General features: G+C 41.5%; 1 protein-coding gene across 3 annotated transcripts in view; it reads left to right on the plus strand.

The window, feature by feature from the left end:
* The window catches only part of col5a1 (procollagen, type V, alpha 1), an 86718-nt gene that overhangs the window by 10542 nt on the left and 57367 nt on the right, over positions 1-18809 (plus strand). For all 3 annotated transcript variants that reach the window (XM_035991257.1, XM_035991258.1, XM_035991259.1), the window contains exons 2-4: positions 9423-9590; positions 16131-16344; positions 17421-17583. In XM_035991257.1, coding sequence (XP_035847150.1) covers positions 9423-9590; positions 16131-16344; positions 17421-17583 — 545 coding nt within the window. The remainder of the gene's footprint in view (positions 1-9422; positions 9591-16130; positions 16345-17420; positions 17584-18809) is intronic.

The following is an 18809-nucleotide window of genomic DNA, read 5'->3' on the forward strand; positions in this document are numbered from 1 at the left end:
CTTATGCATCAGGAAATGGCTCTTTTGATGTAGTCCCTACATGTACATCCTTTGTGTCTCAGGTTGTCAGTATTTAGTAATGCCCTATTCTAATGAAACGGTAGGGGTGTGCAAAAAAATCGATTCACATTCGAATCGCGATTCAAGCTCTACCGATTCAAAATTGATTCATAGAATTCCAAAAATCGATTCATATTTTTTTATATTTTATTTTATTTTTTTAAATTGTATGTCTACTGCAATCACATGGGAAAAGTAACTACATTTACATACTGTGAATCGTTTTTTGAATCGAGAATCGTTTTTGAATTGAAAATCGATTTTTGAATCGAATCGTGAGCCTAAAATTCGATATCGAATCGAATCGTGACATTTTCTGAATCGTGAACCCCTATGAAACAGTATTAGTCTAGAAGCATTTCTGGATTTTAATTGGGAATTTCGATGCTTTTATAAAGTAGTTGGACATGAGATATCCTTGTAAATCATTTTGAATGTTGTGTTCCCATCTACTCTTTTTGCTCTATATTGGTGTCAAGATTTTGATTTTTTTGGACTGGGTAAAAACATTTCACTAATGCTGATGAAAGTCTTCCTTTGTAAGAAAACATTGCATATTTGGATTGATTCCCTTAATTGGCACAGAAATGGGCCGCTTAGGTTTGATGGCTCGTGTGCCAGTGCTAGATAGTCCTTAGCAAAGCGAAAAGCTTCATTATTGTGCAGAATTTCATTTGTATTAGATTCAATTTCATTGCTTTGTGTCGGTGTGTTTGGTGCTGGAATAATGGTTATCTTTGAGGCTGGGTGAGAGGAAATGGTTCTTTAATGACAGTGCTGCAAGGGCTCTCTTTTATCATAAATGTCACAGCAGTCAGCCATCAAAACAATATCTGCTGTGGGAGAGACAGAATGAGGAAAAGATAAAAATAGGCAGAGGGAAATACAGTTGCTAATGGAGGTTAGAAAATAAAACTGAATGAAGCTATTGTGAAAAGGAGTCAAAACTACAAAAGGGTGGAATTAGAAGAAGAAGAGATGAGTAGGCCATCACACATGTGCCTCAAATGTCCTGTACCATTCCTGCAGTTTCTTGCTGTAAAATGAGCATTCAGAGCTGCGCCTTGGAATCTCTTGACTCAGTTTTTCCATCTTAGTCTGGGTTGGACGGCAGACAGTGATTTATCCTCACTGCTGTGAGCTGCAGCGTGGAGACAGTGAAGTAAACCATCTGGTATTCCCTCTGTTAAAGCAATACGAGTCTGGCTAAAGCACTGAGCCTCAGAGTACACAAGAGAAGCTCTGGTCAGAAAAAACTCTCTGTTCTCTGGATCATCTTTCAGGTCTGTGCGCTCGTGGCTCTGTGTGTGTGTGTGTGTGTGTGTGTGTGTGTGTGTGTGTGTGTGTGTGTGAAGGTCAGAACGTCTCTGGGTGTAAATACGCAACTCTATGTCTGAAGAATTCAATTTGTCTTTACATGTGTTCGTGTCAGACTGTCTATCGTTTCTTGTGTTTCTAAATTCATCTCATGTGGCGTTTTGTGTCATTTTGCAGTTAGAGGCTGTGGTTGATCTTTGACTATCTCCTTATGAATGAGTCAGAACGAGTTGATAATGACCCGGGAAATGAAGGCATTAGGCATATAAACAAAAAAAAAATCTCACTCTCTGATTTCCTGCTTTGCCTTTTCCTCCCTGCTGCTACTTTCACGTGCAGCTCTCAGCCCCAGTCACTGGGTCAGTGTCCTGAAATGTCTGCAATAAAGCTGGCCGATAAAATTAAACATAACTTGTACTGGCATGTGAGGTCATTTACAAACTTATATTAATCTTGCTCAAGTTGGTGTAAACAGCAGCCTCAGTTGCCTTTGAGAGTTGTCACCTTAAAAAAAAACTGTTCCTGTCATAGTCGCACACTTTCCCCTCGCTGGCATTCGTTCTTCATCTTTCTTCAAAAGCAGCTGCCAACACGATGATTGCTTATGCTAATAATTCAGCATTCAGGTGAGCCGTTTTTGCTCAACAGCACCTACCGTGGCGACGAGTGGTCAGCCTAATAGGCAAGCAAAAGTAGAAAGTAAAGTCAGAGAACTGATTCATTACTGCCAGTTACACAGCAATATCTATCTAAAGTTTGCTAACATTAGTCACCATAAACCACTGATCATACCAGACTAAGTAAGGCTGTAGCAGTATAGAGTTGAGAGTGAGTGTCTTTCATTGGTCATAAATTCAACTTTTCACTTTTAAGAGGAAGAATTGTGTTTTAAAAGTTACATAATCTCACTTTACACCATATTCTCAGGGAGCCCCAATTACATACATATTAGTATTTTTGAACGTTTTATTTATTTATTTATTTATTTAATCAATATTAACATACATGTATGATTTTCTTAATTCTTATTAATATTATTATTATTATTATTGATTTCTGGTCATACCACACAGCCCTTGGTAGGATTTTACAGTAGCTGTTTGCTGAAAACTAACAGCCACTAGCATTCACGTTTGTACGCCATTCTACTGTAGCTGTGATCTTGTCTTCAGAATTGTGTGAGTAGTACAGCATGTTGGTGCATCTTGAACCTTACTTAGTGCCTCACTGCATAGCTTACGTGTATTAGGAGCAGTGAAAAATTAAGCCAAGGTGCGAAGGTGTGTGTGATTGCTCGCCATCTTGCTAACTGACATCCCGTTCAGTTTTGCGCTGGCATTAGTTTATTCATGTGTTGCATGTCAGTGTGTGTTCTCTCACCGGATGTCCTCTCCATGCAGTGTATGTAATGCGTTCAATCTAGCAAACGTAATGCCTGCAGTATGATTTCCAGGTCCGGTCACACGATTCCCAGAAGCAACAACTTGAGGTCAGTGTTGATGGAAGTGTGTCTTGGGCTTTTTTTTTGTAATCGTATTCTTGGATCAGATATCTTGATGCTTAAATATATTTGCAGGAGTTGTGTTTTAAAGGTTTCATGCTGTGTTTTAAAGCAGAGGAGGGCTGTACTTTCGCAAAAACTTAATACGAGATTATACACTTTTATAAGATGAAAAATTAACCTTTAAAGGAAAAAGATCAGAGGCACTATTTCACACTGAAAATGCCATATATTTAATGGGTGTTAGTATTAGTTAGGCCTTCTTTCAGGATCCAGGAGGCTTAGTATCTCAGGTACAGGTTATGATAGACCAAAATAAGACTGTAGCTGCAAACCCATAAGTGTATTAAATTGAGCTAGAGCATATTTATTGCGGATGAATTTTACTTTTCATTTGTAAAAGGATGAATGTCTTACTTTTTTTAGTAGTCTGGCTGTAAGTAGTTAAAGTCAGGGCCTTAATTGTAACCTGCTGCATTCACAGTGAGGCTCCAGCTTCACAATAGTTGGCTTCAGTTAAAGTTTTATAACAGAATCAGGTGAAAGAAAAAAAAAACAAAACTCTTACACCATCCCTGTCTGTGATGCGCTCTAGGAGGGGGAAGTCTCTCATTGGGCATTCTTGTTTTCGGCTGTGCTGGTTTCCAAGAGAGGCAGGGTCCTCTTTATGGCTGCTAATTACTCCTTGTCCTCAGCGCCAGGTCAAGCATGTGTCTGGAGAGTCAGGCCTCACTTCAGAAAGGGCTAGAGGAGGATAGGGGGCAGGGAAAGAGGCAAGAATGTTAATCTCCCCCCCATGAAAAAGTCCTAATTCACTGGTCCGGCACCCCTACTCCTGTCAAATGAAATGGTGCCGCCTGGAGTCACAGTCTTGTTGCAGATATATGTGTGTGTGTGTGTGTGTGTGTGTGTGTGCATTTGTGGAAATCGAGGGTACATGGATAGGTTAGGGGAATGGGATCCTCCACAGTCTTGGCATTGAGCCGAGAGCAGGATTATGTATCCGGCACTCGAGCTACTGTTCAGAGAAAGAGAGAAAAAAGGTAGAAAGAAAGTGTAACGGGGTAGGGAGGGGAAGATATTTGCAAAACCACACCATGCCCACTCATCTCTTCAACAATCGGTTGTAATGTCGTAAGTTTCACCACACATTTTAAAATAATTGACACTTAAACCACATACTTTTATGAATTAATTATCCTTTACTATGCTGCGACCTCATCCAGCCCACGTCCGACAAACAAACACATAAAAGGCAGAGGACAAAGTTAACCGCTCCTCTTTTAGCACATCACATCAAAGATGCAACACTTTGCTTACTAATTTTGTACATAACACTTACAAGTTCCCGCTGTGCACATGGCTCAGGAAGACCTAACTGTGGGAGTAGAAGTGGATACTTTACACCCCAGCCGTCTAAGCGTTTATCTCGAGAAAGAAAATAGTTTTGAAGCATTGAAGATGAGGGCTTCATAGCAGTAAACAAGTTTGTGTTGTTTAGAGTTTGAGGAAGACAAGTTGGAGTTTTCATCAGCAAAGTCTAAATCCTGGGTGAATCCTTTAAAATTGTTAAACCACATAACACTAACAGCTCAGCTTCCCTATTTTAATCCTCCTTTAACATGTCCTTTTCTTGTTATTGTGTTGTAAATGCATTCACTTGTGGACAGCAGAGGCCCTGTGGCTGATCATAGCATTTAAGGCATCCAAAAAGGTTCCCCCAGATTGTTGATCGAAGCAATGTATGAGCATGAGAGGCAAAGGAAAGGAGATGTTTTTATTTTGCACATGAAAAAAAGCTTCCAAAGAGCGCTAAGGCTTAAAGGATGCACTGTATTTACAGCATTGCTCTTTTATTTCATGCCGTTGCATGAAAGTAGTTAAAGCAGCAGAAGTAAAAAGGGACGGTAGACTGGAAGAGAGGAAATGAACACAAGACCGTGTCATATAAACAGTTTCTGTTTATCTGCAGAGAACCTGCCTCTTGGATGTGAGGGCCTGTGGTCAGAGGGAAATGTATGTTTAGCATCTAGTGCCAGAGGTGTTGGTCTCTCGAGGGAACTGCCATGCTAAGTGGGTAAACATCTCAGCTTAACAAGGTGCGACGGAGACCCACACCTGTGGCTTAGGATGTGGTCAGGACAGCTTCCGCTGGAAGGTCGACTGCCGCTGACAGAAATTCATGAATGAAGGTGTGTAAGGAAGTATACGTCAAAGAGGGAGGGGGATAGAGCTGATAATGCTTGTGTGACGAACTTTCTGAAGTGCCTGTCTGACTGCCACCAAGAAAATGGCTCTTTGCATTAGGTTAGCCATCGCTTTATTGGAAAAGACATTTGCTGTCCTCAGATGGGTTTTGGAAAGGCCTATTGTTTTTGTAGTTGGCATCCGGACAGAGATATATTATGCTATCCTTTCACCTTCCATCTCTTTTCCCGTAAGCTGCTAATTGGCCCTCTCCACCTGGCTCACCTCCAGATGACCCAGAAGGGGCCCTGTGGTCATTTTTAGATCCATCAGGGGATGTAAAAACCTCGGTTGAAATAATGAATGAAACAGATTTCGCAGGGAGGAAAAAGGAAATTGGAAAATGGAGATGAGAAAGTGGAACAGTTTGATTCCATCTGATGGGAGGAAATGAGGGCTTATCAGGTGTGGAATGATGGACGTCCTGATGACAATTGTTTCCTTCCCAAAAAGCTGCTGATCTTCATGGGATTAGTATGTGTCAGTGTGGATTAGCAAAAGCAACACTCCTCAGCAGGGGTCGTGACACAGTTAGCATCGACTGGATGCTCTCACAGACTTCCCCCTTTTCTTCTTTCTCTGTGGTGCTGAGCTGGCTGTTATTATTATGCTCTTGTTATTGCTATTATGACAGCCATATTGTTATGATGCACTCTGTGAGTGTAGGCAACTGTTGGCCAAAGGAACTTAATTGAATAATTCATCCCTGTTTGTATGTCGTTGTCATCTGATAAGTAATAACATGGCTGTGGCTTGTTGGAAACATCTGATCAATGGATCTGGTTTGCGATCAGCCACTGCTGGTGTTTATCTGTTAGCATGTGAAGACAGACTTTACAAATAAGTTTAAGAGCAAGAACAGCATTATGAGCACCTTCCCACACAAAGTCACACTGAAATGGCAGTAAATGTGTTGCCATGTTGACAGGATGATCTTGAAGTACACCTATGTGAGTATTACGGTTATATGAGGTAAGATTTGAAGCGAGTGTTTGTACCTGTCACCACCAGTCTTTGGCAGCAGGGCTTATATGCAAGATTGTGTCCATATAAGGAGATGGGGAGGCTGTGTGTGGTAGGGAGAGACTACATGACGATGAATCAAGAGGAGATGGAAAACGGAGGCTATGGCTAGTCTCAGAATCACAGTCTAACTCCACAGGAACGTGATCAGACCATAATACTGTAGCTTGGCTTTAATGTGACATGTAAGCTCCATCATTTAGACAGTGGACAGCCTTTTCCATGCCTTGTATGGACTCCTTTTGTCAGTGATCGATTGATTTATTTCCCAAGGGAGTAACGTGCTGCTTGATGTTGGCAGGTCCGAGGGAATTACTGCAGGGTCAAAGCAGACTGTTGTGGCTTTAACAGGGTACATTTGTGGCTGGCTGAGACAAGGGCAAAAACGATGAGCTTTGCTTTTAGTCAACCATGATCCTTGTTAAAAATGCTTTATGCGCCAGCGTCACTTACTTCTCTCATGTTAATAGCTGAGAAACCGTAACTCCCTGTCTGTCTCACTGAAACTGATTTTGATTTTAAGGAAGCTCTAGCAGGATTTTTTTTAATGTTAAAATCCTGCATGAAGTTTGTCTAAAAGATGCTAAATGTATGCAACTTCTAGAGTTTGGGGGAAAGAGAAGATCGTGCAGTGTCCTGTATTGATGAAAAATTCAGGACTCTATACTATTCTCTAACACGTGTTTGTTTTCGAATAATTGGGCTGTCTAATAAAGTGTACAATGTTATTTTTTGAACATGTTTATTCAGACAGTTAAAAGTCAGTCAGTTGTAAAATGCAGATGCCGCAATTAAGCAGATGTATGCTTTCCTGGGCGCTTATAAGTTCCACACGCCCAAGGGTCCCTGTGCTTAATGCTGTATCTTCTGACACCTTTACTCAACTTTTCAGAAGTTTATTGTAGGCATTCAGGCCCCTGAATGCCTTAGTTGCTAAGCGACCTGTGTAAACAGAGAGATTTGCATCATGCTATTTCGTTATATCACATGATCAGCTCGCACAATCTAACGCTTGCAGACCAATAAGTGCAAACGCTATATAACACATTTTTGATTGACGGATCAATAAGAGCATTTGTAACAGAACTACATTTCCCAACACTTTGACATTTTGACATATTATTGCAGCGCGCTCAGAGACAAGCTCATTAAATAAACCTCCCTCATCACCTCATGGTGAATGATATATATTTTCTGGCCAGTGGGAGAGTTTCTGTCTGTCTCTTCATTATGAGTTGATGACAGACAAAGCTGTCTTTTTGTTTAGACCCTTCGCCTGTTTAGAGGCCCTGTCATCCTGTGGTTTGTGCACTTCCAGGAATATGAATATAGTTATCCTTTTGACATGCCTACATGCTGGGCTATGTGGATTTTTGAAACAGATGGGTGTGGTGCTTGGATTCATATATTTCTCTATTGCTATTACAGATCTGTGTGCCTTTGCCTAATATGTCCCCGTGTGCAGGGTTCCACTTGTACATGTTGCAGAAATGTAATTGCAGAGTTTGGGATTGGATAATAGACTTCCTCCAAGACAGGAAGAGTGGGATGGCTTAGGAGAGAGAGATAGAAAGACTGAGATGAGAACATCCTGATTAGGAAATCACCACACACCAAATGTATCTCGCTCAAATCCCACATTTCCTCTCGAAATGCTCTACACAGACTTGTTCCAGATTGTCTACTGTGTGTGTATTAAAAAGGTATAAACTGTTATCGAGTATGTTTAGGCTACATCTTAGTTTATTTGTTGAGTAATCGAAACAAAGTTATTGTAACTAATGTCTGTGCTGTCTCTCCAGTCTCTCCACTGGCTCTCTGTGCTGTAGCTGCAAACTGAAGTTACGTGTTTGTTTTATAAATCAAAGAACTTGGTTACTTTTGACATGACTCTTGGTCTTGAATAGTGTGCTTTCTTTAGTTGGGTCTTTGTCTTGTTGATGATAAGATAATGTAGGCAACATGCAATCAATCTGATAAGAAGGACACCCCCCCCCCAACCACCACCACACACCACCACCATCACTGTACACCTGTGGACAAACACGTGCAGCCAAAGTGTTCTTAAATGGAGACCTCTGTTTAAGAATGTCAAGTTTTTTCTTCTAAATTGATGTGCGCTGCATGCGAGCCATGTGTAATGACATCCAGCTGGAGGTTGTTGCAGGGTAACGCAGAATGTACAAACACTCTCGGTCTGCCCATTCGCCTTTCCACCTTTCCCAGCATCCCTTTCGCTCTCAGATGGATGGGGCTATTGAACGTTTTTTTTTTTTCTTCTCTTTCTTTTCACTCTCTGAACGGTGTGTGTGGTCTTTGTAGCCTGACACTGGGACTTCTGTACCTGTGTGTGGGTGTACTCCTTTTCTTGTCCGAGGGGGTTGCCTTTGACAGTCCACATTCACCATAACAACACAAAAATGCATCCAGCAGAATACCACCAGCATGCTTGCTTTTGTCTTTTGTTTTATTTCTGTAACTCCTGTGCCATAAAATCCTTCTGTTGTCCTCTATTTAGTTAGCTTCCTCACTTTAGTGTTTGCCCTCCTCTAAAAACACCCTGACCCCCCGTTCCTTATGCGACTGTCCCTATAGACATGACCCAGTGCCCTTTTCTGTCCAGATCCTTTGCTGGGACAAGGCTGGATGCTAATGGGTGTCATCGTGTAGCTTGTTGTGTGTGCATCTGGCTGCACGAACAGCTGTTTGTCCTGGGTGGTTTTGGCATGCAAGGGTGCGGTCCAGGGTCAAACCCCATGTCACATTGTTCTGACCCAGTGTATTTCTGCGGTGGCCTGGTTACAGCCGGGACGACCGGCCTGAAAGTGTGCTAATTGTATGGTTGTGGTCGAAGGGAGGCAGCGGTAGATTTAGCATTGCAGGGAAATGGATGGAAGGATGGGTTTTGCTGCAGCCCTAACCCATGATCATGGTGATCTATAAATGGGCACATCTCTGTTTAGCGCCTAAATGGATAACTGAACTGAAAACTTCTCTCAACCACAACACTGTGATCTCCTGCTGAGTAACTTCTGACTCTGCAAAAGATAGCACATAGAGGGAAATGGTCACAATTAAGGTTTATTTGATAGACAGCCATTCTGGGCTATTAAAGAGTAGTATCTGTATTTGCATTGTATAAACAATATGATACGTGGGCTGTAGAGTTAGCAATGTGCGCTACGGAGTTTGGACAAATTTAACTGCTTTTTTTAACCCATTTAAAAATAAAATCTAACAACTTTTTTTTTGTGTCTCTTTCTTCTCTCTGTAGTGGAACCAGCAGACCTCTTGAAGATTTTAGATTTTCACAGTTTACCCGAGGGTGTTAAAAAAACAACGGGTTTCTGCTCACATCGGAGGTCAACACAAGGACCCGATGTGGCTTACAGAGTATCCAAAGAAGCCCAGCTCAGCGCCCCCACCGTACAGCTGTATCCAGGTGAGTATCTGACTCGACACACAGTAATGCTCTCCCTCTACAAATGAATACAATCACCTCTTGCATTTCTTTTTTTTTTTTTTTCTCTCGAGACATCAAACAAACCAGTTCAAAGCCACTTTCAAATCATTTTTCCCACACCACTGCTTTAGGTTCATCACTACAGATGGTTGTTCAAGATCTTTAACTTATCTTACAAGGTGTGTCTCTGCTACACAGTCTTGCCATCTGGTCAGCTGTATGACCTTTCACCCCTCATAGTAATACAGGGATTATAACATTAAAAGGTAGCTGGAAAGAAATGTGTATTTGCTCCCATCTAGCCTGCTTCTGTCCTTTCCCTCCATGCAGAAGTTGTATTTTGCTCCTGTAACTTGATTATTTATTTCAATTCTACCTTTGTTTTATGGGATTTTAGGCAAAGTACTATTTCATTTTTTTCACTCCCGTCTTAACTTGTTTACCCCGTACCAAAACACATACTGTATGTCGATGTCGACGATGGAAAAGCAGTGGAAATAGGGGTGGTAGAGGGGAGGGAAGTCTGGGGTTCCACTTTAGCCTTGTTCTATTGTGCTGACGTGGCTTTGGGTTAGTGCTTTATGGAGCACTGCAGTAGTACTTTCCTCTCTCTCCTCCCTCTCAGGCAATCTTTCCTCGCTTTTCTCCATCCTTCTCTCTTTATTGTCCCTCAAGCGCCATTTTTTTTCCCTCTATCATTTCAATCTAGACTGCTGCTGCCTCGCAGTGTTTTCTCCCTTTGTGTTCCATCTACACTTTCTGGTAACATGCTAGGCTCCCTTTTCTTTTCTTTTTTTTTTAACAGTGCAGAAATTCAAAACCATAATTCTTTGACCCAGACAACCAACTTCTGGAATTACTGTGATTGGTTTTCCTGCAGCTTAAAGATATACAACGGGGGGAAAAAAGAGCAACGATGTGGTCTAGATGCAGAAAACAAAGGAGAAGTAATAACCCTTCCTGTAAGCTAATCTTCCACAAAGCTTCTGAGATGTTGCATTGGCCTCATTGGACCTTTGATCAATGTCATGGCTCTTCTTTGGGGCTTAAAGCAGAGCCACAGAGCTCCTGTGGCCTGCGTGCCCTATCATGCTATCCAATCAAACAAATACTGTTCACTTTGAAGCTCGGTGACAGCAGAGCCCATATGAGTCTCTGTTTGGATACACATGCTATAATTACACACATGCCACTCTGGATCATCTGAAATAACAGTCTACATAAAACAAACCAACTTGGAGGAGTTTACCATAACAGGCACCACATAGTCTCAAGGTGCAAACAGAATAACTAGCCGCCTGTGGTTTGAAGGCCTTAAAATCTAGTCGAAGCGTCTGTGACGTTGTCCCTGTCTCGCTTTAACATTAAGAGAATGTACAGCTAATATGTTCCAGAGGGCAGCTAAACTTGTGAGATCATTTTATCCATCTCTTTTTTTTTTTTTTTTTCTTTTAAGTGAGTTTGCTACTGAGTTATGACTTTGGCCCGAAGCCTGGAGGTATAATTTGCTGAAATTATCATCACAGCATCCTCCCTCCTAAAGGTTTAAAAAAATAAATAAATACCACATATAGAAAACAAAGGCAATGCAAACATGCTTGTTTTGTTATGACTATAATGTTGGTAATAAAAACCACAGTAGCTCTGATTGAGCTTGTGACCCCGTAACCACACTGTGATGATGTGTTGGAAAAGAGCAAGTGCAGACATGCAATCATTAGGCAAACATGTGGAAGGGATGATTCATTTGAAAGTACAGAGGCACTGGAAACAGAAGGGTCCTTTCTTACCTTTATGATGGGAATGAGGAGTGAGGAAACCGGGCAATGAACCGCCGGGCCTTTTTAAGTTTTATACCACACACGTCCCGCGTCTCAGTAGTCTGTCCTCGTCTGGTAACTCACTCTGTATCCAGATAAATCTATGAGAAATAGCATGTACGAGTACATACACAAATTCATATTGCCATAAATCCCTGGCCGCAGCTTTGACAATTTGTGCAGAAGAGATTTCTTCCATGTTGTTTGTCGTTATTATGACAGACAAGAAGAAAGGAGTGATGCAGTGGCTCTTACATTGCCTCTGAATGGGGTTAGCTATCACTTGGCATTCAAACTTGTAGTCTGGACTGCTGTGGCTAGATGGCACCGGCCATTCAGTGAGGGCCCTGTGCAAGCTGTAAAAGCAATACTGGTGCCTGCATTTATTAGGTTAGAAGATATCGCTATCCCACATGCATGGTATGATCTAATTTTAACAGAAGCCCACCTCTTCTTGGGGCCTTTTACTAAAGGTTGTGTAAAATGAACAACACCAAAAACACAGTAAAGGGAGATAGAAATTATTTTTTTGTTGGTTATAAAACAAAAAACATTATTAACAAAATGATTACAAAGTCTGAGATTCTACAAGGCAGTTAGTAAGTGAGGATGCATGATGAGAGAACATTTAGCCAAAACCTGAGAACCAATCATTTTTATCATCACTCCAGCTGATGCAGATAATAATACCAGATGTCTCTGTGGTATCAATTTAAAACATTAGAGTCTGCACTTGTCCTCTCATGTCTTTATGATAATGACATTTATCACTCGTGATTCAATTCCTATTGCCCTCTGAAGAAGCTGAAGTAATCAGTGTTGGATCAGGGAAAATAATTTCCCTCTTCTATTGATCAAAGTGTGCTGTTCACAGACAATAAGACATATGATTATATGTAGCTCCATCCATCAAAACATTCTCAGACTGTTCTTAAACTACAGAGCTTTAGTCACGTGGTGTTATTTGCGCCTTGAACTTGACACGCTATTAGGGCTGGGCGATATGGAGAAAATCAAATGTCACAATATTTTTGACCAAATACCTCGATATCGATACAACAACGATATTGTAGTGTTGACTATTGGTGCTTTCACAAAATATTTACACAATGAGATTGTTGATAAATAATCATCAGTAATGTGGATATAATGACTAAGTGGGTAAAGGCAAATAACAGAACAGTTACAACAGTCTGGTAAGTTCAGAAAATGACATCACTTTACTGTAATGCAGCCTTTAAAACCAGGAAAAGACAACATGTATGCCACATCACGATATTACGATATCTAAAATCTAAGACGATATCTAGTCTCATAGCACGATATCGATATAATATCGATATATTGCCCAGCTCTACACACTACTAGTTCTACCTTTTTCCATTAGGGCTGCGTACATGCTGGACACACAGCCATCTTCCTCTCCTTCGCCATGTGTATCTCTTTGTCCTTGTTTCTCCCTTTTTTTGCGCACCATCAGACAGGTACACTTGTCTCTGCAGCAATGTGCAATCCCATTGGAATGCTGCTTGTCTCATACAGAAGTGGGGGGGATTTGGACACAGTGATGACTGAATGACCAATTACAGGACACAAGACTTTCTACCCCATTTACCTGCTCGTATGCACACTGACAGATGGGGGAGAGAGGATCAGTCAAAGTGCTGGCATAACTCCTGCCCCTCCCTGACTTTTGAGGCGTTTGTAGAGATTCTGTAAATTTGGTAGATAAAGAAGAATAATTGGTTACACTTTACTTGACGGGTATCTACATAAGAGTGACATGACACTGTCATGAATGTGTCATAAACATTATAAACAAGTCATGAACGTTTATGATATAACACTTCTTTTAGTAAGTGTCATTCGGTTTTTGTCTTGACACTGTCATGGGTTAGGGTTAGACACATGAACCCTAACTAACCCTAACTCTAACCCTAACCATAACTTGTCATGTCACTCTTATGTAGGTAACGTAAGAAAACTTTTTTGCACACCTCTTTTGTCGGGCAGGTGCGTAGGATATTACCAAAAGTAGCAGATCAAAAGTTTCGGTCATCAGGTAAATTTTACCTGATGAAGGTCTGAGACCGAAACGTTGTATTTTTCTAAATAAATTATTGCTTGCGTAATGGTCAGTGTGCGGGACTCTTCTCTATACTCTTATGTAGGTACCTTCAAGTAAAGTGTTACCGAATAATTTAGGTGTAGATGTCAAATGTCTTCAGTGTGAAATTGGAGACGGGGTGGCACACCACTCTCTCCGTCTCTTTTAAACTTGTTGGCTAAAGCTGTACTGTAGGTCTACTAGAGAATAGTCCATTCAAGGTAAAATTAAAGCCAGCTATATCACACTTTAGATATTTTATCAAAAATAAAAAAAGCATCTTTAATTGGTTATTTAATCTGGAGGAAATTGTTGGGTCGCGTGTGATTGCCTGTCTGGGCTTGTCTTTGAGTCTTTGACTTTCCCAGACCTATTTACACTGATGATGGTGCTGCCATTGTAAACTCCCAGGACTTCTGGCACTATAGACTTTCCATTCCCACCATGTCCACACACACATACACACTAAATGAGGAATGAAGTATCTCTCATCTGGTGGCCCGAAGTAGCGGTTTGAGAGACACATTCCAAAAGAAACCCGAGCTTTTCTGAACGCCCCCTCAGGACCTCAAAGCAAAGTGTGAGAGGGGGGGGCCCCCAGGACACACTGCATAAACACGGATGTACAAAAGAGAAGCCTTGCTTTGTAAATGCTGCTACAATTCAATTCAGAGTCAGATGAATTCTCAATTTTTGCCCTCCAAAAAGAGTACTTTGAATTTGAAAATGAGTCATTCTCATTTCTTTGCTCCCCCCGCTCCCTCTTCTTCTATGCCATCGTGTTCCTTTCACCCCACAGCTGACACAAACAGCCTGTCCTGAGCCAGCGCTGAGTCATTGTCTCTGCGACAGACATGGCTCATGCAACAGGATGCATCAACAAACTTTCCGGCATGTGGTTTCTTAACTCTGATTTTTCCCAACGTCCTTTTTCACATCATAGCACTTTCATTTCATAATATTCTGCCCGCTTAAGTCTTTATGTATCTATCTGTAACCAAACTCGTCCATATGATGGTTTCTGAAGGGTTATTTTTCTCTTCTCCTTCTTTCTTGTGCTCGCCCTCTCTCGATGTCTGCCTTACACCATCCTGTCGAAGCATCTGTCAATTAAAGAAATCTTTCTCATATGATGCCAAGCTGAATTCCTGAGGGAGCACACTGCCAAGGCATGTGCTCTCCGCATGATGTGATTTGATGCCTGGCATTAATGGAGGAATCATAGAAAAATGCAGGAAGACAAGACAGGAACCCAGATGCTGACTGGGTGAAAGACAATGAAAAAAAGTAAGAATAAAGTGAATGGATGATGGGGCCAATTTAAACTTGGTCGTGAAGCGTCTCTTTTCTCTTTTCTTCTTTCCTTTTCCACTATCTCTTCCTCACCTCAGGTTTCCACACTGTATTCCCTCTCGGACTTCTTTTTGTCCACAGCCTCCGATTGGCTCAGTCCAACATAGCATTTTCCTTCTATTCTGTAAGTGGTGACAGAGTAAGGGGGTTTGATGGCTGCACAAGGTGCTACAAAACCACTGCAACCACAAACCCTGCTTCTCTTTTCCGGCCGTCTGGAAATCTCTGTTCTGCATATACCGAAGAGCAAAGATCTGCTACTGGAATCCAAGCGTTTTTTGTTATTTTTACTTACTGTATGTTAAATATAATCCCGATAGCTGTTTTTTCTTAACAATAGTGATTTTAATTTAGCTGGATTGCCTTTGTGTTTGTTTTTTTTTTCAAACTAAAAGATCAGAAAGTTCTGTTTGCCACAAGTGTAGTCCGACCTCGACATTAGCGAGCAACAGTCTCCTCGGGCGGTTAGAACGGCCGCCCTCTTTCTGGGGTTCTGAATCTGTCTGGCAGATGTCCCCCACACTTTAGCAAAATGGAGGAAATAGTTGAGGCCGCACAGTGGAACCATGCAGATGGAGGCAAACACATCCTTTTCATGTCTGTTTCTGCAACTTTTATGTGTTTAAATACCAGATTATTATTGGTATTTCCATTTCCATACCAGCTTGTTTTTTTTACTCACATTTCCCCATCTCCAATTCTCTGCTGGAGCGTCTCAGTGTCTGTTAGGTCGATCAGCTGTGGGAGAAGAGAGGCGGAGTGGAGGGGTCTGAAGGATAGTTCGACGAAGTCTCTCAGGATCACATGCTTTTGTCATTATGCTTCTTATCCTGTGCTGCGCTGTAAATTCTCGATTTTGCACTTCTGCTTCTAACGTTTAATTTTTTTCCTCTGACCGGCCTCTCTTCTGCCAGCCGTCCCTTTCAGATTAATCCTATCCTGTTACAAATCACCGGTGTTTTCTTTCGGTGCTCAAAGCCCATCTTCCCAATTCTTCCAATCTAAAGTGTCTGTTTTTGTAACTTTTCTTTTCATTAGAATTAAAAAAAAATAATTTTCATACTCCCCCTTGACACCGAAGAAGAGCACAGTCTGTCTCCTGAAATAATAATAATACGGTTACAACATCCTGGACACAAACATAGAATGTCATTCCTCTTATGATGATGAATCGTTACTGCTACTTATAACTCTCCAAAACTTTTCTCTTTCTGTCCAACCCGCCATCCGTCCTGCCAGGTGATGTGTTCCCAGAGGACTTTTCCATTATGGCTACAGTGAAGCCTAAGAAGGGCAGCCAGTCCTTCCTGTTGTCTGTGTACAATGAACAAGGCATCCAGCAGCTCGGACTGGAAGTGGGCCGCTCTCCAGTGTTCCTGTACGAGGACCACACAGGCAAACCCAGCCCTGAGGACTACCCCCTCTTCAGAGGAGTCAACCTAGCTGACGGAAAGTAGGTGCACTTGCCTTTGGCTCGATGAACATCCAGCAACTGTACAGCACACTCATATAAACGCATATTAGAGTCTGCATTGTGTTAATGCATCTATCCCTCTAATCAGAGTCCAGGTGGATGTGTAAGGCTTTGATGCTGGTGTAATTTGTTAAGCAGCACCTGGCCCAGGTGTCCCTTTTGCAACAGATTTGTTAGTGACATGCAACCTTGTCACTGTTTCTTTGTCATATTGTTAATTTGTTCCCTTACACTTAACATAGGGCTGGGCGATATGGAGAAAATCAGATATCACAATATTTTTGACCAAATACCTCGATATCAATACAACAACGATATTGTAGTGTTGACTATTGGTGCTTTCACAAAATATTTACACAATGAGATTGTTGATAAATAATCATCAGTAATGTGGATATAATGACTAAATGGGTAAGGCAAATAATAGAACAGTTACAACAGTCTGGTAAGTTCAGAAAATGACATCACTTTACTGTAATGCAGCCTTTAAAACCAGGAAAAGACAACACTTACGCCACATCACGATATCCAAAATCTATGACGATATCTAGTCTCATATCACGATATCGATATAATATCGATATATTGCCCATCTCTAACTTAACGTGGATTTGCAGTGTCTTCAAATGTGGATCTTCTGTTTGCAGGCGCAGTGTAGAATTGTGTTTGTGTCACCACAAAAAAATCCACAATGGACCTTTTTCACAGCAGACATTTTGACTTGTCATAGTAGGAAAAGCACAGCTGAAATTGATAACCTTAACGATGGCTCAATTCCATCAAGTGTCCCAGTAAGCTATTTCAGTGAGTCAGCATGCACAATACCAGGGCCTCTCCTGAGTGGAATGCAGCCATCATTAATGGTTTTGAATACACCTGTGCTTTTCCTACTATGACATGTCAACATGTCTGCCGTGAAAAAGCTCTATGGGAAATATTTGAATTTGAACGAGAAGCCAAACACAAAAGGGGCTTTTAATAGTGCCTTTAGTAGCGTGTAAGTGGGCAGCATGTAACCCAGTAAGTGTGTGAATTAACTTCACCTTCTCTTCCAGATGGCATCGAGTGGCCATCAGTGTGCACAAGCAGACCATCACCCTCATTCTGGACTGTAAAAAGAAGACCACCCAGAAGCTGCTCCGAAGCCCCAACCCCATCATTGATACCAAGGGAATTGTAGTATTTGGAACTAGAATACTTGATGAAGAAGTCTTTGAGGTAAGCATTATACTTAAACTCCTAATCTACATGTTTTGAACGGTATTAATTTATTCTATTATTGCACTATTTAGGACTGTGTGTATGTTGAGTCAGTGTCATTTTTACCAGACACACACTTGTTTTCCACTCAACTACGTCTATTGGTACGTGTGTGTGAATTGATTGTGCCAAAGTGATATGAATGAATTGATATATAGTTTTGACAACATGCTTTTTTGCATCTCCTGTTATATGCTATTTTCAAGGCTGTACTAATCGAGTTTAGTAAGTAAGCTAGTAAGTAAGTACATCAGTAAGTACAACAGCCCTTTCTGTGGACGGTACTCAGGCCAACTTGACTTTGATTTAAAGTCCTTAAGCAAATGAGATAAAAGAAAACGATTCTCCATTCTAAATACAGTACAGACACATGTGGCCGTGGTGCAAGATGGTGGTCATCGTCATCCATCCCCAATCCCCATTCTGCGTGTTATGGCGCCCGGAATGGGGACTGTGGTCGCGACCACATCCTCTATATATGTGTGGATTTAGCTCGTGGAACCCCCAGCTTCTGATTCCCCGACCTCTGTCACGCACTCACACAATCGCAAATCAAATTTAATTTAAGGTGCCATATATTCCACTACTTCCACACAAAAACACAATGTCGCTGGATCCTGTTCTGTTCCAACTGTGCTGCATTTGTTTGCCGTCCAACTCTGCATCTGTTGTTGCTGTTTTGAAGTTTCGCCTCATTGTGGCTACGAGGCAGTTAAAACTAGGGCTGCACAATTAATCAAATTTTAATCACGATCACGATTTTGGCTTCCCACGATCAAATTCACGTGATAAAATGCTTCATTCATTCTGTTCATAGAACGCTCTGTATCAAAGTTTTTTTTTCCCAAAGCTCCATAAACCACTCTCTGATCACGTGCTTCCATGAGCCAATCAGAGTTGTTCCCTGCACCGCGTAGCTTAGTTTAGATGTAGACCGTCACAGAGGACAGAGTAACGTGAGGAAAATTCCACAACAGATAGTTGTAAACGCAACATTTTGTCCCGTCTGTGTTGTTTTTCAGACAACAGCAGTGACCAGTGCTAGTTTGAGTCTTTTAGCTCATAGCTTTAGCGGCAGACTGTTGTACGTCCCGCTGTTGGAATCCTCTACAGTGAAATACAGTCACACTACACTGTTTAGCTGTCAGCTAGGGGTGTAACGGTACGCAAAAATCACGGTTCGG

This window comes from Sander lucioperca, chromosome 14 (assembly GCF_008315115.2).
Source record: "Sander lucioperca isolate FBNREF2018 chromosome 14, SLUC_FBN_1.2, whole genome shotgun sequence".
Taxonomy (NCBI): Eukaryota; Metazoa; Chordata; class Actinopteri; order Perciformes; family Percidae; genus Sander; species Sander lucioperca.